Source organism: Thalassophryne amazonica, chromosome 20, assembly GCF_902500255.1.
Source record: "Thalassophryne amazonica chromosome 20, fThaAma1.1, whole genome shotgun sequence".
Classification (NCBI taxonomy): Eukaryota; Metazoa; Chordata; class Actinopteri; order Batrachoidiformes; family Batrachoididae; genus Thalassophryne; species Thalassophryne amazonica.
Window position 1 is genome coordinate 13929871 of NC_047122.1, and position 24653 is coordinate 13954523.

General features: G+C 39.1%; 1 protein-coding gene across 2 annotated transcripts in view; it reads right to left on the bottom strand.

The window, feature by feature from the left end:
- Window positions 1-4082: 4082 nt before the first annotated feature.
- slc52a2 (solute carrier family 52 member 2) overlaps window positions 4083-24653 on the bottom strand; it is a 42586-nt gene continuing 22015 nt past the window's right edge. The window contains exons 3-5 of one of the 2 annotated variants that reach the window (XM_034161141.1): window positions 10002-10857; window positions 5263-5386; window positions 4083-5179 (exon numbers count right to left, since the gene is read on the bottom strand). In XM_034161141.1, the coding sequence (XP_034017032.1) occupies window positions 4970-5179; window positions 5263-5386; window positions 10002-10857 (1190 nt within the window). In that variant the 3' untranslated portion in view covers window positions 4083-4969. Of the gene's footprint in view, window positions 5180-5262; window positions 5387-10001; window positions 10872-24653 lie in introns of both variants that reach the window. The other variant, XM_034161142.1, reaches the window with a different exon arrangement.

Below are 24653 nucleotides of genomic sequence, written 5' to 3' on the forward strand. Positions count from 1 at the left end.
ACTCGCCTCCATAACGGCGCAATGTTGCAAACAAGTTGCCGCAAACCTTTGTTTACACTGACAACAAAATCTTGGCCTCCCAGCGAGAATGTGATTACGCGAGAGATTGACTCCGTAAAGACGTCAATATCAATTTCAATGCTGTTAATATTCAAACAAAACATAACTGAAGCCGAGCAATCTGACACTTATTCCAACTATGTAACTTATTGCACAGATTGCTGAAGACTCTGGTTTGGTGTGTGCACAGGGTCATGAATCCTCCTGTTTGCTGTCCATGTTCTCAATAGTCCAGAACAGCTCACACAGGTCACATGCACCTCTTTGATTACATGCATGGTGGAAAAATAGTCATGTTTATGTGCATATGTTAATACATGAATATGGCTTGATAAATTATTCGATTTTATTGTACAACTAGTTTTTACTTAAAAATGGTCTAATTTCTGAGTAATTTATATAAACCCCTGGCAAAAAATTATGGAATCACCGGCCTCAGAGGATGTTCATTCAGTTGTTTAATTTTGTAGAAAAAAAGCAGATCACAGACATGACACAAAACTAAAGTCATTTCAAATGGCAACTTTCTGGCTTTAAGAAACACTATAAGAAATCAAGAAAAAGATTGTGGCAGTCAGTAATGGTTACTTTTTTAGACCAAGCAGAGGAAAAAAATATGGAATCACTCAATTCTGAGGAAAAATTATGGAATCACCCTGTAAATTTTCATCCCCAAAACTAACACCTGCATCATATCAGATCTGCTCGTTAGTCTGCATCTAAAAAGGAGTGAACACACCTTGGAGAGCTGTTGCACCAAGTGGACTGACATGAATCATGGCTCCAACACGAGAGATGTCAGTTGAAACAAAAGAGAGGATTATCAAACTCTTAAAAGAGGGTAAATCATCACGCAATGTTGCAAAAGATGTTGGTTGTTCACAGTCAGCTGTGTCTAAACTCTGGACCAAATACAAACAACATGAGAAGGTTGTTAAAGGCAAACATACTGGTAGACCAAGGAAGACATCAAAGCGTCAAGACAGAAAACTTAAAGCAATATGTCTCAAAAATCGAAAATGCACAACAAAACAAATGAGGAACGAATGGGAGGAAATTGGAGTCAACATCTGTGACCGAACTGTAAGAAACCGCCTAATGGAAATGAGATTTACATACAAAAAAGCTAAACGAAAGCCATCATTAACACCTAAACAGAAAAAAACAAGGTTACAATGGGCTAAGGAAAAGCAATCGTGGACTGTGGATGACTGGATGAAAGTCATATTCAGTGATGAATCTCGAATCTGCATTGGGCAAGGTGATGATGCTGGAACTTTTGTTTGGTGCCGTTCCAATGAGATTTATAAAGATGACTGCCTGAAGAGAACATGTAAATTTCCACAGTCATTGATGATATGGGGCTGCATGTCAGGTAAAGACACTGGGGAGGTGGCTGTCATTACATCATCAATAAATGCACAAGTTTACGTTGATATTTTGGACAATTGAAAGGATGTTTGGGGATGATGAAATCATTTTTCAAGATGATAATGCATCTTGCCCTAGAGCAAAAACTGCGAAAACATTCCTTGCAAGAAGACACGTAGGGTCAATGTCATGGCATAGAGTCAATGTCAACGAGCAGATCTGATTTGATGCAGGTGTTAGTTTTGAGGATGAAAATTTACAGGGTGATTCCATATTTTTTTCCTCAGAAGTGAGTGATTCCATATTTTTTCCTCTGCTTGGTCTAAAAAAGTAACCGTTACTGACTGCCATAATTTTTTTTTCTTGATTTCTTATAGTGTTTCTTAAAGCCAGAAAGTTGCCATTTGAAATGACTTTAGTTTTGTGTCATGTCTGTGATCTGCTTTTTTTCTACAAAATTAAACAACTGAATGAACATCCTCCGAGGCCGGTGATTCCATAATTTTTGCCAGGGGTTGTATTACAAGTTTCTGTTGTTAAAAGGAATAGTCATGTCCACACACGCACAGTGACCTCTGAGCAAACATTTTCTGAAATTGAAATCAGTAACTTATGTGTTTAATGTGAACATATTTCATAACCTCCTGAGCACATCGGTCACGTCTGAGCAGAATGTTCTTTCATGTTATGGCGACAGATAAAAGCCAGAGGAAACACGCAGATCTTGCAGACATTAGTTTTAGTGTGTAGGTAAAATACAGCAAATCATCAAACAAAGATGGACACCTTTGACCTCAGCATCGCCTCGACCAGTTCAATCAGCTGCACAAGTTTTTAGTAAGTGGCTCAGACAGGAAAAATACTTCTAAGTTTGAATTTTAACTAAAAGTAACAATGCAGTAATTCAAAAGCACTTCAGCCTTGTTGACTCTCAGCAGCATCTTCTGGTTTTGTTCTGTGCAAAAACTGATTTGTCAGTGTGCTGTAATTTTTTTTATTTTATTTTATGCTTCATACTTTACTGCCAGTTGTTTGAAAACAATTGATGTTTTTGCCTCGTTTGAGTCGTCAGATCAGGTTTGTTTGTGAACAATCAAGCCCACAATTAATATTGTTATGAAATTTTTACTGAACATTCATATCTTCATAGGCAAGAACTGATTCAGTTTTCAAGATCAAAGTCAGGAAAAATCTTGGAAACCTTAAAATCTTTAATACTGAACAATTTTTCAAAAACTGGTAACTGTCAAAAAAAAAGAAAAAAGAAAAAAAGAGATTCAGTGTTATGTAGGATGGTATCCTTTATTGCCTGGAAGTTTGATCTGGATCTGATCTGAATTACAGATGGTGTAGCCATTTAAATTAAACCTTGAAAACCCCATTTAATGTATATTTTATATCTTAATCAAACGTGCCCCAATCACTCTCATATGACAGTGATTGGGGCAAATTTCAAATATATTTGAAAGTGAGGTGCAGACTGGCAGTCACTATCACCTGAGAAAGTTTGATCCAGATCTGATCTGGATTGTGGATTTTGTGATCATTTGAATTTAATATTGAAAAGTTCACTTGGTGCACATTTTGCATATCTCAATCAAAAGTGCCTCAGTCACTCATTTTTCTGTTATGGATTTATCTACACCAACAAAATTGAATGGAGGTTCCAGTTTTATGCCTGTTTGTTTGTGTTCCAGTTATCAGATGGAAACCAAGTGCCAAAAAGCAATGACAAATTGTGCATAGCAGAGATAACCAGTGTTCTGTGAAAATGACCTGAAAAGAATTCAGAAACTGAAAAGGTCTGAGGGGAAAAAAACCTGACACCACCACCACAAACAAAACAAACAAAAAAAAAAAAACAACTTAGATTCAAGTGTAATAAATACATACTCCTGACATTTGATCACATCTAATTTAGCTTATGAAAAAACACTTCTAACAGGACTTTGACCTTGACATTTTTTCCAAGGTAAAATTCTGTGGAATTGTAAATTAGCGTTAGCGGAGGTTTGCACTCTACGAGAGTGGCGCTCTAGTTATGCCTTTGTCAGTAATGACATTTTTCTTACAAATGTTTATAGTTACAGTTCCGTTTGCTCCGTAACACCAAGACAAACTCCTCATGGGTGAAAACCCACTCAGCAAAACACGCATTTTCTGTTTCTGATTTCCTCACGGTCAGTATGAGAGTTAAATATGTACTTAGTGAAAAAAAAAATCATAACCACATACCACAAGGTATCGAACACAAGTGTTACACAACCTGAGGAACATCTGGCCAGCGCGTTATATATATATATATATATATATATATATATATATATATATATATATATATATATATATATAAAAAAAAGAACAGACACTGAAAGCTTAGGGTCATGAAAAAAATGACGTTGATGCAGTGTGTTAGAGGCGGTAAAAATAAATACTAACTTAAAAAAAATAAGGTGTGTATATTTAATATGGTGAAAATCTTAAAAATACTATAAATACATAAAAAGAGCAGCTACGTTATGAACATAAAAATGACAAATTTAATAAAACACAAAATGAAAAATTACAAAGAAGTGAAATAAAAAAAATAGTAAAATACAAAAAAATGCAAAAAAAAAAAAAAAAGAAAAAGCAAGACTGAAGACTGTGTGTTTGTCCATGTACATACTCACGGGCTGTTTAATGGAGATGTTTGAGTTTTCACAATGTAGAGAAGTCAAAGTCCTGAATTCGCATCAAAAGATTACCCCCTCCTCAGAGCGACACAGAACACGTAACCAATCATGACTCCCTGACTTGGATGATTATTTAACTTTTAAGGGTAATCTTCAAACAAGGACATCACATGTTCACAGCCGGTTTCAACAACATTCATCTTCCTCCAGGGAAAAGGAAGAATAGATCAACAAGAATTCATTAAATCCCCTTAGTGAGCTCAGGCAGGCACTGTTCATACAAGCAAAAATACAAATAAATACATTGTTCATTTTTCCATCAACTGTATTACATAAAAAGCATTTAGGGGGGAAAAAAAAAAATCTATTTGAGCTCCTCACAGCGACCTGACTGTTTCAAAACATTCAAAACACACAACAGGCAGGAATTAACATGTATGATTTTAGGGTTTACAAATGTTTTTGATTGTTAAGATTTACTCACTATGCCAGCGGACTGAAAGTTAGCAAAAGCCAAGTGGTCCACTGATGGTTATAAAAATTACCTGAAAAGGTAATCCGCTAACGAAAAAGTTACGTTTTCTAATTAGCTGTAAGCGGATTAGCAGAACTGTGCCCACCACTGGACATCAAAGAATGTCATTGAACAGTTTTATCTAAGCAAAAACACAGACACAAAAAAATCATACAATCATATTAATTACATCATCACAACTGTAATTCAAAGAGGCCACATGTTCACTTTCCAATGAGGCCGAGGCATGGCAGGACGTTTATGGGTTAAATCAATAATGCCACATGTAGAGAGATCTGGTCATTTCCCAGTCCTGATGAATTGGAGCTTTGTGCACAAACTCACAGGATTAACCGCAGTTATCCACGCACTCCTGAGCACGGGTGAACACGTGGTAGACATTGACCAGAGGGAACATAGTCAGTGCTCCGATAAGGGAGCCCGCCTGGATAGCGATTCCGCACCACAGCAGGGCGGTGTGGCCCGCTTCGTGAAGCAAAGTCCCAATAACCACCTTCAGGTAGGAGAAGAGGCCAGTGAATATTATCCAAGAGAGAACCTGTAGGGGGCACAATAGTCAGTGGTGAGTGTATACATACAAAGGCAGATTGGAGGATTTAAAAGCCAGGAATCACCCCTCACCACTAGAACCACACCAGCAGTCTTTCCAAGGAGCGGTGGACATGGGCTGAGAGCCGCTAATGCCAAGAGATATGCCGCAAATACACCCCCTGCCAAAGACAAGAGGCTCAAACTGCTGGAAGACCTGAAAAATAGAAGAGACCACATCATCCAAAATATTTCTCCAAACGACAGAAGATGCTTCAATCTTCAGCTCACAAGTATTTCTGTCAATGAATAAAATTGTTTTTAAAATGCTGCTTTATAAAAGACAACATGCTCTAAATTGATATCTGGATAAAAACACTGTTAAAGCATCTTAGAAATTACTTTAAACCATTTTATTCTTGGACAAGAGCTGTATAAATCATGTTAAAATTTCATTTTCGTGAATGTAAACACACTGGAACTATTCACTGCCTTCACCTTTACTTGAAGAAACCTGATGTGAAGAAATACCACTTAGTGTAGTACATAAAACTGTTATTTGGTTTAAGGACATTTTTAAGGCATTTTAGAAATTACTTTAAACCCCTTTAACCTTGATTTAGAGTTATTTAAAACTCATTAGAATCCCATTGCCTTGAACACATTAAAACTACTTTAAACTTTCACTTTTAAAGAAACCTTACATGAAGTAATTTAAAAACAATGCTTTGTGTAGAACACTTAAAAACAAAGTAATACCCTTTACCCGGAAATCAACTAGATTAAAGCCATATTAAGATAAAATAAACTATTTATCCAGAAGGAAATTATTTCACCAGAATACAAAAACAGGGAACAGTGAACAATTTAAAAAATAGGTGACTTTTGGCTTTTAGCGATTTAAAACGTTCAAAATATATCTGGTTTGAATCAGTTTCAAACTGAAGTGGTTTAAAGGGAAATTAAACAGTCAGTTTAAAGTGTGTTTATTACCATTAAAAAAGTCATTATGAAATGTAAAAAATATAGCAAATAGAAAACCCTTATGACTCACATGCAACCAGCTCACTCACTCACAGTTCAAAGAATATGGCATATAAAGTGACAGTTATACTGGAACCTTTGGTTATTTATTTTTAGTTTGTTTTGGGTGCTGTCTGGAGAAATGTGACTTCTTTTATCTGTAGCTATGTGCTGCTGTTGTTCAGATTGTGTTTGGATATAAACGTCTATGATCAGGCATATATGCCTGGTTTGGTTTGACTTTATTCTGGGTGCAGGTGTTGATAAGCGCTGCTTCTGCCTACGCCTTTAGGCACCATGTATTTAATTTTTTTTAGATTTCTTTTAACTTTTGACATTTCTGTTATGAGTTTGGTTGTTTGTATATGAGTGAATTTCTGTTATGCATGGGTGCCTAATAAATTCAAATTCAATTACATAGTACTTGCAATCAAAGTTCTCAAAAACACAGAAATTATGAAATTATCCAAATGAAGAACAATCAGATTTCTGATATCCGCCAATCCAGATCACCTTCAAAATTCAGTGGAGTCTTCCATGCCTCAATATATATCTGTGATGCAAATTTGGTGAGAACCCGTGAAGTCATTTTGATGTAATCCTTCAAAGCCTATATAAAGTATAATCTTGATCCAGAAATCTTGTTCCAGAATCCGGATCACCTCCAAAATTTAATGGGGTCTTCTGTGGCCTAATATCTATCTGTGGTGGAAAGTTTGTCAAAATCTGTGCAGTAGTTTTGATGTAATCCTGCTAACAGACAGACAGACAAATAAATAAATGCCAATTTTTTTATGTCCTTGGTAGACGTAATAATATTTTCTTGTCATTTTAAAACCCTTGGTAATACATCTGGGTGAAACTGAATCATGATGGCTATGGATGGTTATTCATACAACTGGATCCTAAATTGTCTTCCACAGAATGATATGCTCAAAGTGTGAAATCAAAGTTCTCAAAATAGATTCCCAACCCCCCCACCAAAAAACACTAATCCATGACCACCATGTGATTTAACAAACTTATTACTATATATCCTTCCTATCAATTCCAAGGGTCGATTTGAGACCACATCAAAACTATAACCAGAACCACAGTACGGTCTTGTCTGCCACCTAGTTTGCGCAGTCCCCATTATAACAGAGTTTATTTATATATATATATATATATATATATATATATATATATATATATATATATATATATATATATATAAATAAACTTTTAAACATCAACAGAAGTTTGTTTTGTTTGCCCTCATCACAGGGCCATAACTGAATAATATACTTCCAGTGAATATGAAAACTGTATTCCATAAAGTATTAAAGTTACAGTAGTGTTCAGAATAACAGTAGTGCTATGTGACTAAAAAGATTAATCCAGGTTTTGAGTATATTTCTTATTGTTACATGGGAAACAAGGTACCAGTAGATTCAGTAGAGTCTCACAAATCCAACAAGACCAAGCATTCATGATATGCACACTCTTAAGGCTATGAAATTGGGCTATTAGTAAAAAGTAGAAAAGGGGGCTTTCACAATAATAGTAGTGTGGCATTCAGTCAGTGAGTTAGTCAATTTTGTGGAACAAACAGGTGTGAATCAGGTGTCCCCTATTTAAGGATGAAGCCAGCACCTGTTGAACATGCTTTTCTCTTTGAAAGCCTGAGGAAAAAGGGAAGTTCAAGACATTGTTCAGAAGAACAGTGTAGTTTGATTAAAATGTTGATTGGAGAGGGGAAAACCTATACGCAGGTGCAAAAAATTATAGGTTGTTCATCTACAAATCTAACTAGACCAAGCATTTATGATATGCACACTCTTAAGGCTATGAAATTGGGCTATTAGTAAAAAAAAAAAAGTAGAAAAGGGGGTGTTCTCAATAATAGTAGCATCTGCTGTTGATGCTACAAACTCAAAACTATTATGTTCAAACTGCTTTTTTAGCAATCCTGTGAATCACTAAACTAGTATTTAGTTGTATAACCACAGTTTTTCATTTCTTCACATCTGCGAGGCATTAATTTTGTTGGTTTGGAACCAAGATTTTGCTCGTTTACTAGTGTGCTTGGGGTCATTGTCTTGTTGAAACACCCATTTCAAGGGCATGTCCTCTTCAGCATAAGATAACATGACCTCTTCAAGTATTCTGACATATCCAAACTGATCCATGATACCTGGTATGCGATATATAGGCCAAACACCATAGTAGGAGAAACATGCCCATATCATGATGCTTGCACCACCATGCTTCACTGTGAACTGTAGCTTGAATTCAGAGTTTGGGGGTCATCTCACAAACTGTCTGCGGCTCTTGGACCCAAAAAGAACAATTTTACTTTCATCAGTCCACAAAATATTCCTCCATTTCTCTTTAGGCCAGTTGATGTGTTCTTTGGCAAATTGTAAACTCTTCTGCACGTCTTATTTAACAGAGGGACTTTGCGGGGGATTCTTGCAAATAAATTAGCTTCACACAGGCATCCGTCACAGCACTTACAGGTAACGCCAGACTGTCTCTGATCATCCTGGAGCTGATCAATGGGTGAGCCTTTGCCATTCTGGTTATTCTTCTATCCATTTTCATGGTTTTCCATTTTCTTCCACGCGTCTCTGGTTTTTTTGTCCATTTTAAAGCATTGGAGATCATTGCAGATGAACAGCCTATAATTTTTTGCACCTGCGTATAAGTCTTCCCCTCTCCAATCAACTTTTTAATCAAACCACGCTGTTGTTCTGAACAATGTCTTGAACGTCCCATTTTCCTCAGGCTTTCAAAGAGAAAAGCATGTTCAACAGGTGTTGGCTTCATCCTTACATAGGGGACACCTGATTCACACCTGTTTGTTCCACAAAAATGACGGACTCACTGACTGAATGCCACACTACTATTATTGTGAACACCCCCTTTTCTACTTTTTTTTTTTTTTTTTTTTAACCAATAGCCCAATTTCACAGCCTTAACAGTGTGCATATCATGAATGCTTGGTCTTGTTGGATTTGTGAGAATCTACTGGTACCTTGTTTCCCATGTAACAATTAGAAATATACTCAAAACCTGTATTAATCTTTTTAGTCACATAGCACTACTATTCGGAACACTACTGTTTAGGCAATGTCAAAGTTTTTGTCAAAAATCTTTTTTTTACCCCCCCAAAAAATGCATGGCTATCGGATAACAATGGATCATCTAGTAATCATCCAGACATACAGTGGGGTAATGAAGTATTTAGTCAGTCCCTGATTGTGCAAGTTCTCCTACTTAGAAAGATGAGAGAGGTCTGTAATTTTCATCATAGGTACACTTCAACTATGAGAGACAAAATGAGAAAAAAAACATTCCAGGAAATCACACTGTAGGATTTTTAAATAATTTATTTATAAATTATGGTGGAAAATAAGTATTTGGTCAATAACAAAAGTTCAACTCAATACTTTGTAACATAATTTTTGTTGGCAATGACAGAGGTCAAACGTTTCCTGTAAGTCTTCACCAGGTTTGCACACACTGTAGCTGGTATTTTGGTCCATTCCTCCATGCAGATCTCCTCTAGAGCATCAACTCGCTGACTAAATACTTTTTTACCCCACTGTAACATGCTGCTGCATATGGAATCTCTATGTCCATACTTAGTGAAACTATCGTGCCTAGAAAAACTTTGACGTAGGGTCCACGTGCATAACGACGACGGACGGATCATTCATTACATAGACTCATACTGTATTGTATGCAAGTCAAAAATGACACCTTTTCAAAAGCCAACTTTGATAAAACTGTCGTGAATCGTACTGTTTTTTTTCCCCACTCACCTGAGAATGACAAACATGGCTAGAAAGCAGGCTAGTGGATTTGCGATGTTGCCAAGGACCACAGAGAGATGAAAGGTCATAGCATTGTAGGGCAAACAGGAGAAACTCTGAACAGATGGCAGAACGCCGTTGGTGAGGGCGTTTGAGATCGCAAGCAGAGTCAGAAAGTAGATGTTACGTAGGTTCCAAAATGTCTGAGCAGATGATTGTTCCTCCACCACAACCTCTTTTGAAGACATTGACATCCCTCCGTTGTGCAGCAGATCCATCTCCTCAACTTTCATTGCAGCATCCACATCGCCAGACTCCTGCTGTGGTTCATCTTGTTGCAGTGCAGTTTGCCTTCGTGTCAGTAAAAAGTAGCTCAGGGTTGAGACTGACAGCATGACAAACAAGAACCCAAAGAAGTTCTGGGCAGGGAAATTCTCTCTTAAATACTCCGGCTTCACAGTGCCGTTGACTATTTTACACTCCAGCTTGCTAACACCTTGTCCTAAAGCCACAATGCAAGGGAACAAGGCACTGAGACCCTGTCCAATGAAGAAAGTACGAATATACTGAGGAGGGTACTGAAACATAATAGGCAGGAAGGTGACGCTGGACGTACAGCACACCAAAGACAAGACAAACGTGAGGAGCAGGAATGGTACTGATCTTTTTACCCCAGCTACAGTGACTGTGTGCGACCAGAAGACTGCCAGAAAAATGGATGCCACCACTGCTAGAATCTGGATACAGTGGATAAGGAGGCGCTCGTTTAACCGTCCTGGAGCACAGTGATGAGTGATGGTGACCATTATTGGACCCAGGTTCCCAAATGCAATCAGAACTGAGAGGTACGCTGGCAAGTTCCACCCTAAAAGAAGACATCTGTAAATACAGGTTGAAGCTTTTGTGGTACAAGACAAATAAACAATGAGTAAAGCTTTTAAAAAGTAACAGTACTGTGAGACTTTCACAAAGAATTGCAAGTCCATTTCAATCCAAGCTGAAAGTCATGCAAATAAGGCAAAACTGATTTTTGCAGCTGTCCAGAATCACAATAGACATGTTCCATGCATTATCCAAACTGGGGCTATGTCTGATGTATTTTGTTTTTTTTTTAAATGTACTCCTGAATCTGTCATTTCTGGAAGGGTGCTGCACACCTTCAATGTCAGAATGAGGCCCTAAGCATGCCTAGCACCCTTGCAAATTATTTTACCTTAAATACTTTAGAGTTCAAGTTAGGATTAGGATGAGAGCTAAGGTTTGATGTTTCCCTTCAATTTTTTTGTAATACATAAAAAAATTGGAAATTTAAACAACACTTCCAAATTGGGACCACAGCTTTGCACACTTCTGGAATTCTGGTACAATTGCAGGATTCAGATATGGTCAAGGCCCAACTTCAGAATATTTCCAATTTGTATTCTGCACGGAACAGATATACAGTAGTATTCAGAATAATAGTGCTATGTCACTAAAAAGATTAATCCAGGTTTTGAGTATATTTCTTATTGTTACATGGGAAACAAGGTACCAGCAGATTCTCACAAATCCAACAAGACCAAGCATTCATGATATGCACACTCTTAAGGCTATGAAATTGGGCTATTGGTAAAAAAAACAAAACAAAAAAACAGACGTGTGGAAGAAAACGGAAAACCATCAAAATGGATAGAAGAATAACCAGAATGGCAAAGGCTCACCCATTGATCAGCTCCAGGATGATCAAAGACAGTCTGGAGTTACCTGTAAGTGCTGTGACAGTTAGATGCATGTGTGAAGCTAATTTATTTGCAAGAATCCCCACAAAGTTAAATAAAATATCTGTTAAATAAAAGACATGCAGAAGAGGTTACAATTTGCCAAAGAACACATCAACTGGCCTAAAGAGAAATAGAGGAATATTTTGTGGACTGATGAGAGTAAAAATGTTCTACCTGGGTCCAAGGGCCGCAGACAGTTTGTGAGACGACCCCCAAACTCTGAATTCAAGCCACAGTTCACAGTGAAGACAGTGAAGCATGGTGGTGCAAGCATCATGATATGGGCATGTTTCTCCTACTATGGTGTTGGGCCTATTTATCGCATACCAGGTATCATGGATCAGTTTGGATATGTCAAAATACTTGAAGAGGTCATGTTGCCTTATACTAAAGAGGACATGCCCTTGAAATGGATGTTTCAACAACACAATGACCCCAAGCACACTAGTAAACGAGCAAAATCTTGGTTCCAAACCAACAAAATGAATGCCTTGCAGATGTGAAGAAATCATTAAAAAAAAAAACTATGGTTATACAACTAAATACTAGTTTAGTGATTGATAAACATGCAATCTGAACATAATAGTTTTGAGTTTGTAGTGTCAACAGCAGATGCTACTATTATTGTAAACACCCCCTTTTCTACTTTTTTTTTTTTTTACTAATAGCCCAATTTCATAGCCTTAAGAGTGTGCATATCATGAATGCTTGGTCTTGTTGGATTTGTGAGAATCTACTGGTACCTTGTTTCCCATGTAACAATAAGAAATATACTCAAAACCTGGATTAATCTTTAGTCACATAGCACTACTATTATTCTGAACACTACTATATGTTAGAAAAACATGCAGTGGGAAAGATTTTAAAGCTACAGCGGGTAGGATTTAGTGTCTTCTAGTGGTGACATTGCAGACTGCATTAAGATGTAACCAGTCATGATTTTATTTCTCTTCACAGTTTTGCTTCTTTGGTGATTGGGGTTCCATGCTCCTTTGCCTTCTCTTGTGATAACAAAAAAAGGGAGCAGCTGAATGGACAACACCCATTCTTTTGCTCAAATAGTAAGATGGGGCAAATCCACTTTTGAAGACATTTTTTCATATTATTACTACTAATAATACTACTTATAATAATAATAAAAATGATTTCAACAACTAAAATGTTTAGAAAGAATTTAAATGTTACATTTATTCACAATGTAGGTTAGAAATTGTAAGTTTTATCATTACAGTACTGTCAACATTTAAATATGAGGTCAAGAAAGATGTCTATTTTATTTTTTATAAAACAAGTATTTAAGTTCATTGAAGTCACGAAAGGGTGACTATAAAGTGAGAATTGGCAAAACAAGCTATTTTCATGTTGAGGTGGTGGGGGGGGGGGGGGGGTTGGCAGCTGCTGTAACTAACTAATAAACACGACTGTGAAATGAAAATTGTGAAATCCGAGGAAAATTTGTAGGGGGTCTGGGGAGCGACTCAGGGACCGCGGGGCCCCAGAAACCAAATGAATTTTGAATCTAATGATACATTTTCAGCATCTCCTCGATGAAAATATTCTCAAAAGAAGTGCATAATTAAATGATCCTAGATTCAACCTTTCATTTGAACTGTCAATGATAATGTTGAAATAACAATGATTTTCCTTTCAATTGTAAACCAAACTGTGCAGTAACGCAGAACAACTATACTACATGAAATTCATGAAGACTGAAAAAAAACTGTTAAAGCATTTCAAAAACCAAAGCTAAAGCTTGTAGAATATTTTGAAAATCATGGTAAAATATCACTAAACATACCTTATAGAAAAAGTAATTTATATCCTTGTGTAAATTTCTGCAAATCCACTCAGAGCCACAATGTATTTTTTCCCCAATGACAAAGTCTACATCAGAGGTCTCAAACTTGTTCCAGAAAGGACCATGAGAGTGCAGGTATTCTTTGCAACCACCCACTCCACCAGGTGATTCACTGATTAATATCACTTTGAGCAGGTGGAATCAGTTAATCAGGACAAAATCTTTGGTACTCCTACATTTTATGTACATATTTTAATTTATGGCCAGAAATAAATGTGACCAAAGCATTTTTATTTAATCAAAATATTTTTTTTAAATATCCACAGTTATTCGTCAATAAGAACAAAACAAAATGCTTTCATAAAGTGAAACAAAAAACACTAGCATAACATGTATGCTGGATGCAGTTATTGGCAACCTTTGATGAATTTACAGTCAGGGAATGGATACATGAACATTTCCAAGACACTAATTATATCCGACTTTATTTACATCAATCTTTAAGAAATAAAAACAGTATGGTTCTCAAAAACTAAGTGACCGTGCAAGATGTAGACTGATGAAGGAAGCCAGCAAGACACCCAAGACGACTCTGAAGAATTGATAAGCTTCTGTGGCTGTGATTGTAGAAATTGCACAAAGTGCAACTTTGGTCCGTTTCACCACCACTCACAACCTCATAGTGAAGTGGAGCAGAGAAGGATTTTCATACAACAAAACAGATCAAAGTCCAAGACAGGGTGCCAATAACTGTTCAGCATACATGTATCAGTATTTTTTTTGTTTCACTTCATGAAAGCATTTTGTTTTGTTGCTGTTGCCAAATAACTTTGGACATTAAAAAAATATATTTTGATTAAACAAAACTGCTTTGGTGGCATTTACTTCTGATCATATATTAAAATGTGTAGATAAACTATAGTGGTTCTAACCATTTTGTCCAGAAATGAAGAGATGCATATGAATGCTATATTCCATTTCCACTAATAGGCACCCCTTGTTATGTGTCGGACGCAGCTCGGAGAACCGACCAGCGTTTGAAGGACCCAGTATGAAATAAGCAGAGCACGGTACAAAGGCTAACTGAATTTAATACATAACAGTGATACAAAAAATAACAAAAGAAAGTGCGGTCTGGCGTGGTGCGCTCCCAGCAGCGCTAACGGTCTGGAGCCAGAAGCTGTTCGGACCCAAGGACCCCGCCGACACCCCCCAGGTGGCCGCAACAAACCGAGTCTGTGAAAGAAGGAACCATTATGTGAGTCCACACTCTACACACAGAGAGAACACTTAAAGGTGTACAAACAGCAAACACTTCCTGGCTTGATTACTAATCAGCTTCCAACCTGCAGGCATGGAACATCCAGTTCACAAAACTCCACTGCAGTGGAAGCCGATACATGACTAACATACAGCTCAATATAAAAAGGTGTGAGGGACACCACATTTACTGACTGTATAAATGTTAGTCACAAAATCTAACGTACCTCAGGAAGTGTGCTGACGAGCATGAGACCTCACCCCCTCCTCTTTCACAGACCGTGCATCAAACCCTGGACGTTCTCTGCATCCACTGATGATGAGATGGCTCCCGAGACGACGATCTCACCCGTCTGGTCACAAGGTCGAGTCTCTGGCAAATACACACTGTACACTCCAGTCTTAAATGCCACCATGTTCCAATCCATATAGATGCACCTCAGCTGTGAGTCCTGACGAGCCGCAGGTGATCAGGGTGAGGTCCTGATAACCTCAGCAACACAGCCACTCAGTCCCAAATGCAAGCCACCTGGAAGGAAAAACAAAAGACAGAAACAAAAAGGCAGCCAGGCCCCCCAGCCATACAACACCCCTACGTCCTACACATTGCAGCTTTAAAATGTTCAGCGTAAGAGCTAGGATGAGGATGAGGGCTAGGGTAAAATTTTTTCATTCAATGTTTCTGAAAAACGAGTGTGGAAATCTGAAAAATACTTCCACTTCCAGATTCACAACATTGTGCACTTTCAAAATTCTTGCACAGTCGCAGAATTTCAAAATGGTTAAGGGTCCCTTCACACATAACACGACTGAAGCAGAATGATGCACGAAGGAGTTGTCAAATGCCACTCGTGAAAAACTGGACCTGCCTCAAACGCCTCGTACAGCTGTCGTGACAACCATTTGCACACACCAGCGGCCGAAAGACAGCGAGCGCCCATTCGACTCCTCCCTCAGCAGGTATCGGCCAAATTCCAGGCGTCACACACAAACATCCAACACTGCTCGCTGGACACTTAGAAAAGGCGGGGCTATACGCATTCACAGCACGAGAGTGGACAACAGGCGACCACATTCAAGCTGTTTGTGAAAATTGTCTGACCCATGACTGTGCGCAGTGGTGGGCACAGTTCCAAAAATCCACTAACCACTAATTATCGAAGATAATGTTTTCATTATCAGAATACCTTTTCAGATAACGCTGAAAACCATCATTGGACCAACTATCTTCCGATAAGTTTTGGTCCGATAATGTTTAGACCGTTAACATTTTTTGCAGACGTAGCTTTTTGTAGTAGATGCGCAGTTCTATCCTCCAGAAGAACTGGTTCCATAAGAAACTGCTCTATCCTCTGCAGCCAAAGGTGAACTGGTCATAGAAAAGAAAAAAGCTCATTTCTTTTGACCCCATACTAACACACTGGCATTATCACCCAAGTCATCCAGAGGCATAGTTTTAACTTATGGTTAAAATTTTAACCAAACTAATTTCGGACAAGTTATTTAAATTAACTTCACGTCTGAAGTTTTATAAAATGAAAATATCAGATAAATAGACAGGTCTGTGTGTGTGTGTGTATATACAAAAAAAACGACAAACGGATGGGTCCCTGTGTGTACAAAAAACCCGACAAACGGAAAGGTCCCTGTGTATATAAAAACTGACAAATAGACAGGTCATCCCATCTCCCGGTCATTTTGTTCGTATTACGGCGTCACGTACTGGGATGACCCCCCGAACCAGATTTGTATATTCGCAATCTGTGCATGCCCAAAAACAAAAGTTTGTTCTTTCCTGAGTTTACCCATTCTGTGTGTGGATGAAAATCAGGTTTACAGGCGGGTTTTTAATTTATTTTAACCTTTATTTAACCAGGTTTGTCCCACTGAGATCACAATTTCTTTTGCAAGGGACACCTGGACAATTATAAAATTTCCAATTGATCTAACCTGCATGTCTTTAAACGTGGGAGGAAACTGGAGCACCCGGAGGAAACCCGCGCAAACACAAGGAGAACATGCAAACTCCACACAGAAAGGCCATAAGTGGGAATCGATCCCATAACCTTTTTGCTTTGAAGCAACAGTGCTAACCACTTAAACACCGTGAGGGATTATTTTTCTCCATATTTTGAAACAAGCTCTTAGTCCTTTGTGCACACAGAAAAGGTAAACTCAGTAAAGAACAAACTTCCTGTTTTTAGCGCATGGGCAGATAGTGACTATACACGTCTGGTACAGAGGTCATTTTGTAGTTGAGTGGGTAATTTAAGGCCACAAGGTCTTTCTTCTGCTCCCCACCTATTTTGTATCCCCATTTTTTTCTTAAATTATTTGAAAATAACTTTCTAGTGCTCAAAATCTTCAATATTTACTTTGCTGTCTGCGCTTATCGGACTCGTGTTTTGGGTAGTTGTGAACTTTGACCTAGCCCAACCCAGCATGCACCTCATGGACTGAGACGAAATAGACCGTTGTTAGATTCTCAATGCACATGCTCAGTAGTGTGTAAATCTCACATGACTAAGTGCGAGCACCCCCCTCTGCTGTCGGCAAGGGGGCGTAAGTTAGCAATGTGACCTCTATATTTGAGCCGCTGAAAACAACTAGCTGTCAGTTATTCTCAGGGTTTGTAATTTGTGGTATTGTTTGCTCTGTTTAGTTAAGTTATGTTTTGTGATTTCTCTTGCGGTGTTTTTTCTGCTTGGCCTTGTTCTGTCCCCCTATCTCTCTTGTCTGTCTATCTTGGTGGTAGGCAGGGCACACTGTTGGGCCACACCCTTATTCTGGTGCTTTCCACACACCTGTTCCTTATCGGTAGCTCATCACCAGGGTGTATATAAGCTTCAGGGGTTGCACTGTTTACTCGGCAGTTCATTGTGCTTTATTCCTTCGCTTCATAGCTTGTTTTATATGTTATTCTTGACCTGTTTTCTAGCTGTGTTTTGGACTACCTGCTTGTTTATTGGATCATGCTCTAGCATAATGTTTCTGACACTGTTGCTGATTTTTGACTGCCTTTCCGTGTACCAGATACTGCTTTTTGTTCCAGTAAAACCCTGTCGCCAAATCCCATCTGAGTCTGAGCTCTATATTTGTGTCCAGCCATCCAGTACCACTGGTTCTGATAGTTATCACTGTTTCCACAGTGTCCAATGTCATACAACTACGAGGGCTGTCCGTAAAGTATAGGTCCTTTTTATTTTTTTCAAAAACTATATGGATTTCATTCATATGTTTTTACGTCAGACATGCTTGAACCCTCGTGCGCATGCGTGAGTTTTTCCACGCCTGTCGGTGACGTCATTCGCCTGTGAGCACTCCTTGTGGGAGGAGTCGTCCAGTCCCTCGTCGGAATTCCTTTGTCTGAGAAGTTGCTGAGAGACTGGCGCTTTGTTTGATCAAAATTTTTTCTAAACCTGTGAGACACATCGAAGTGGACACGGTTCGAAAAATTAAGCTGGTTTTCAGTGAAAATTTTAACGGCTGATGAGAGATTTTGAGGTGATACTGTCACTTTAAGGACTTCCCACGGTGCGAGACATCGCTCAGCGCTCTCAGCCGCCGTCGTCAGCCTGTTTCAAGCTGAAAACCTCCACATTTCAGGCTCTATTGATCCAGGACGTCGTGAGAGAACAGAGAAGTTTCAGAAGAAGTCGGTTTCAGCATTTTATCCGGATATTCCACTGTTAAAGGAGTTTTTTTTTTAATGAAAGACGTGCGGACGGGTCCGCGCGTCGGGACGCAGCCAACGCGGTGCGGCGGCACAGGAAAAACACCTCCGTGTTGATAACCATTTGTAAAATCCAGGTGGCTTTTGATGGCTTTCAGTGGAGTGAGTGTATGAGAAATTGTTTAACAGCAGGACATGTTCCAACTTGTCCTTAAGGCTTCCAACAGAGGTGTTTATCTATGAAGCCCACCTCATTTTTTGGACACCAATCAGACAGCCAGCAATTCAGGGAGAACATGCGGCTAAACATGTCACTCCCGGTCCGATTGGGGAGGGGCCCAGAGAAAACTACAGAGTCCGACATTGTTTTTGCAAAGTTACACACCGATTCAATGTTAATTTCAGTGACCTCCGACTGGCGTAACCGGGTGTCATTACTGCCGACGTGAATTTCAATCTTACCAAATTTACGCTTAGCCTTAGCCAGCAGTTTCAAATTTCCTTCAATGTCGCCTGCTCTGGCCCCCGGAAGACAATTGACTATGGTTGCTGGTGTCGCTAACTTCACACTTCTCAAAACAGAGTCGCCAACAACCAGAGTTTGATCCTCGGTGGGTGTGTCGCCGAGTGGGGAAAAACGGTTAGAAATGTGAACGGTTTGGCGGTGTACACGGGGCTTCTGTTTAGGGCTACGCTTCCTCCTCACAGTCACCCAGTCGGCCTGCTTTCTCGGCTGCTCGGGATCTGCTGGAAGGGAACTAACGGCGGCTAAGCTACCTTGGTCCGCACCGACTACAGGGGCCTGGCTAGCTGTAGAATTTTCCACGGTGCGGAGCCGAGTCTCCAATTCGCCCAGCCTGGCCTCCAAAGCTACGAATAAGCTACACTTATTACAAGTACCATTACTGCTAAAGGAGGCCGAAGAATAACTAAACATTTCACACGCAGAGCAGAAAAGTGCGGGAGAGACAGGAGAAGCCGCCATGCTAAATCGGCTAAGATCTAGTAGCTGCGCTAAGCTAGCGGATTCCTAAAAACACACAAAGTGAATAATGTGTAAATAATTTAGAGGTGATTCAGCAGAGGGAGTGCTTTAGTTAAGGCACGTGAAGAATACACTGTGAAACAAATCGTTATCTAGTTATCTAGATCAATCTAACTGCGCAGATTAAACAGCTAACAGATACAGCAAAACACCGCTGTGCTCCGGAACAGGAAGTGATACAATACCACAGTGAGAGCCAACCACCAGCAGAGGGACACTAGGACCTCAGACACAAGTTAATGACTGATGATGAGGAGTTAAGATCAATGAATAATGAACACAGGTGGGATAAAACGCACTGATTTGTATCACAACAGATCAAGGCGACAGATTACGTTGCCCTTTTAAAAGATGATGACGGCAAGAGTTCGGCTGGCTGGATGATAAGAGCGGCATGACTCAATGGCACTGCTGCACAATTCGCCAGGCCAACGCGCGACTGGCTGATAAAACCATCTCTAATCTAATCGCTCTGGAAGCACAGAGGAATTTTCTCCGGCAGGTTGTCTTGTGCGCTTCTTGGGGTGGAGAACGCCTAGGGACATGGTGGTTAATGTTTTTTAGCACAGATTATTGCGTTCCCTCGCGATACCTTTTGAGTCCATATTTCCAGCCTGGTGACACACAGGTTCGTTGAATCGTTTGGATGGATTGCACATCATGGATAACAAGAACTTGATTAAGTTTTACTTTAACCTGGGGCTCACACACAATAACATACTGGAGGCTTTGTCTGTGAGACACAATGTGATTATGTGCATGAAGACTCTGAAGCGTATTTTAAAGAAAAACGGTCTGTTTCAGTGGAGATACGATACACTAGAAGATGACGTGCGCTTTATTCGGGGGAACTCAGAGGCTGTATAAATAAACTACAACCCCTGGCAAAAATTATGGAATCACCGGCCTCGGAGGATGTTCATTCAGTTGTTTAATTTTGTAGAAAAAAAAAGCAGATCACAGACATGACAAAACTAAAGTCATTTCAAATGGCAACTTTCTGGCTTTAAGAAACACTATAAGAAATCAGGAAAAAAAATTGTGGCAGTCAGTAACGGTTACTTTTTTAGACCAAGCAGAGGGGAAAAAAAATGGAATCACTCAATTCTGAGGAAAAAATTATGGAATCATGAAAAACAAAAGAACGCACCAACACATCACTAGTATTTTGTTGCACCACCTTGGCTTTTATAACAGCTTGCAGTCTCTGAGGCATGGACTTAATGAGTGACAAACAGTACTCTTCATCAATCTGGCTCCAACTTTCTCTGATTGCTGTTGCCAGATCAGCTTTGAAGGTTGGAGCCTTGTCATGGACCATTTTCTTCAGCTTCCACCAAAGATTTTCAATTGGATTAAGATCCGGACTATTTGCAGACCATGACATTGACCCTATGTGTCTTTTTGCAAGGAATGTTTTCACAGTTTTTGCTCTATGGCAAGATGCATTATCATCTTGAAAAATGATTTCATCATCCCCAAACATCCTTTCAATTGATGGGATAAGAAAAATGTCCAAAATATCAACGTAAACTTGTGCATTTATTGATGATGTAATGCCAGCCATCTCCCCAGTGCCTTTACCTGACATGCAGCCCCATATCAATGACTGTGGAAATTTACATGTTCTCTTCAGGCAGTCATCTTTATAAATCTCATTGGAACGGCACCAAACAAAAGTTCCAGCATCATCACCTTGCCCAATGCAGATTCGAGATTCATCACTGAATATGACTTTCATCCAGTCATCCACAGTCCATGATTGCTTTTCCTTAGCCCATTGTAACCTTGTTTTTTTCTGTTTAGGTGTTAATGATGGCTTTCGTTTAGCTTTTCTGTATGTAAATCCCATTTCCTTTAGGCGGTCTCTTACAGTTCGGTCACAGACGTTGACTCCAGTTTCCTTCCATTCGTTCCTCATTTGTTTTGTTGTGCATTTTCGATTTTTGAGACATATTGCTTTAAGTTTTCTGTCTTGACGCTTTGATGTCTTCCTTGGTCTACCAGTATGTTTGCCTTTAACAACCTTCCCATGTTTGTATTTGGTCCAGAGTTTAGACACAGCTGACTGAACAACCAACATCTTACCCTCTTAAGAGTTTGATAATCCTCTCCTTTGTTTCAATTGACATCTCTCGTGTTGGAGCAATGATTCATGTCAGTCCACTTGGTGCAACAGCTCTCCAAGGTGTGATCACTCCTTTTTAGATGCAGACTAACGAGCAGATCTGATTTGATGCAGGTGTTAGTTTTGGGGATGAAAATTTACAGGGTGATTCCATAATTTATTCCTCAGAATTGAGTGAGTCCATATTTTTTTCCCCCTCTGCTTGGTCTAAACAAAGTAACCGTTATTGACTGACTATTGATTCAATTTTTTTCTTGATTTCTTATAGTGTTTCTTAAAGCATGTTTAGCCGCATGTTCTCCTTGAATTGCTGGCTGTCTGAGTGGTGTCCAAAAAATGAGGTGGGCTTCATTGATAACTGGCAAAGCTTCTGGGGAAAACCTGGTCTTGTTAGGAGAGACGGCATCCATCCCACTTTAGATGGAGCAGTTCTCATTTCTAGAAATCTGGCCAATTTTCTTGGATCCTCCAAACTGTGACTGTCCAGCGTTGGGACCAGGAGGCAGAGCTGTGGTCTTATACACCTCTCTGCAGCTTCTCTCCCCCTGCCATCCCCTCATTACCCCATCCCCGTAGAGACGGTGCCTGCTCCCAGACCACCAATAACCAGCAAAAATCTATTTAAGCATAAAAATTCAAAAAGAAAAAATAATATAGCACCTTCAATTGCACCACAGACTAAAACAGTTAAATGTGGTCTATTAAACATTAGGTCTCTCTCTTCTAAGTCCCTGTTGGTAAATGATATAATAATTGATCAACGTATTGACTTATTCTGCCTAACAGAAACCTGGTTACAGCAGGATGAATATGTTAGTTTAAATGAGTCAACACCCCCGAGTCACACTAACTGTCAGAATGCTCGTAGCACGGGCCGTGGCGGAGGATTAGCAGCAATCTTCCATTCCAGCTTATTAATTAATCAAAAACCTAGACAGAGCTTTAATTCATTTGAAAGCTTGTCTCTTAGTCTTGTCCATCCAAATTGGAAGTCCCAAAAAACAGTTTTATTTGTTATTATCTATCGTCCACCTGGTCGTTACTGTGAGTTTCTCTGTGAATTTTCAGACCTTTTGTCTGACTTAGTGCTTAGCTCAGATAATTATAGTGGGTGATTTTAATATCCACACAGATGCTGAGAATGACAGCCTCAGCACTGCATTTGGTCTATTATTGGACTCTATCGGCTTTGCTCAAAAAGTAAATGAGTCCACCCACCACTTTAATCATATCTTAGATCTTGTTCTGACTTATGGTATGGAAATAGAAGATTTAACAGTATTCCCTGAAAACTCCCTTCTGTCTGATCATTTTTTAATAACATTTACATTTACCCTGATGGACTACCCTGCAGTGGGGAATAAGTTTCATTACACTAGAAGTCTTTCAGAAAGCGCTGTAACTAGGTTTAAGGATATGATTCCTTCGTTATGTTCTCTAATGTCATATACCAACACAGAGCAGAGTAGCTACCTAAACTCTGTAAGGGAGTTAGAGTATCTCGTCAATAGTTTTACATCCTCTTTGAAGACAACTTTGGATGCTGTAGCTCCTCTGAAAAAGAGAGCTTTAAATCAGAAGTGTCTGACTCCGTGGTATAACTCACAAACTCGTAGCTTAAAGCAGATAACCCGTAAGTTGGAGAGGAAATGGCGTCTCACTAACTTAGAAGATCTTCACTTAGCCTGGAAAAAGAGTTTGTTGCTCTATAAAAAAGCCCTCCATAAAGCTAGGACATCTTTCTACTCATCACTAATTGAAGAAAATAAGAATAACCTCAGGTTTCTTTTCAGCACTGTAGCTGGGCTGACAAAGAGTCAGAGCTCTATTGAGCTGAGTATTCCATTAACTTTAACTAGTAATGACTTCATGACTTTCTTTGCTAACAAAATTTTGACTATTAGAGAAAAAATTACTCATAACCATCCCAAAGATGTATCGTTATCTTTGGCTGCTTTCAGTGATGCCGGTATTTGGTTAGACTCTTTCTCTCCGGTTGTTCTGTCTGAGTTATTTTCATTGGTTGCTTCGTCCAAACCATCGGCATGTTTATTGGACCCCATTCCTGCCAGGCTGCTCAAGGAAGTCCTACCATTATTTAATGCTTCAATCTTAAATATGATCAATCTATCTTTGTTAGTTGGTTATGTACCACAGGCCTTTAAGGTGGCAGTAATTAAACCATTACTTAAAAAGCCATCACTTGATCCAGCTATCTTAGCTAATTATAGGCCAATTTCCAACCTTCCTTTTCTCTCAAAGATTCTTGAGAGGGTAGTTGTAAAACAGTTAACTGATCACCTGCAGAGGAATGGTCTATTTGAAGAGTTTCAGTCAGGTTTTAGAATTCATCATAGTACAGAAACAGCATTAGTGAAGGTTACAAATGATCTTCTTATGGCTTCGGACAGTGGACTTATCTCTGTGCTTGTTCTGTTGGACCTCAGTGCTGCTTTTGATACTGTTGACCATAAAATTTTATTACAGAGATTAGAGCATGTCATAGGTATTAAAGGCACTGCGCTGCGGTGGTTTGAATCATATTTGTCTAATAGATTACAGTTTGTTCATGTAAATGGGGAATCTTCTTCACAGACTAAAGTTAATTATGGAGTTCCACAAGGTTCTGTGCTAGGACCAATTTTATTCACTTTATACATGCTTCCCTTAGGCAGTATTATTAGACGGTATTGCTTAAATTTTCATTGTTACGCAGATGATACCCAGCTTTATCTATCCATGAAGCCAGAGGATACACACCAATTAGCTAAACTGCAGGATTGTCTTACAGACATAAAGACATGGATGACCTCTAATTTCCTGCTTTTAAACTCAGATAAAACTGAAGTTATTGTACTTGGCCCCACAAATCTTAGAAGCATGGTGTCTAACCAGATCGTTACTCTGGATGGCATTTCCCTGATCTCTAGTAATACTGTGAGAAATCTTGGAGTCATTTTTGATCAGGATATGTCATTCAAGGCGCATATTAAACAA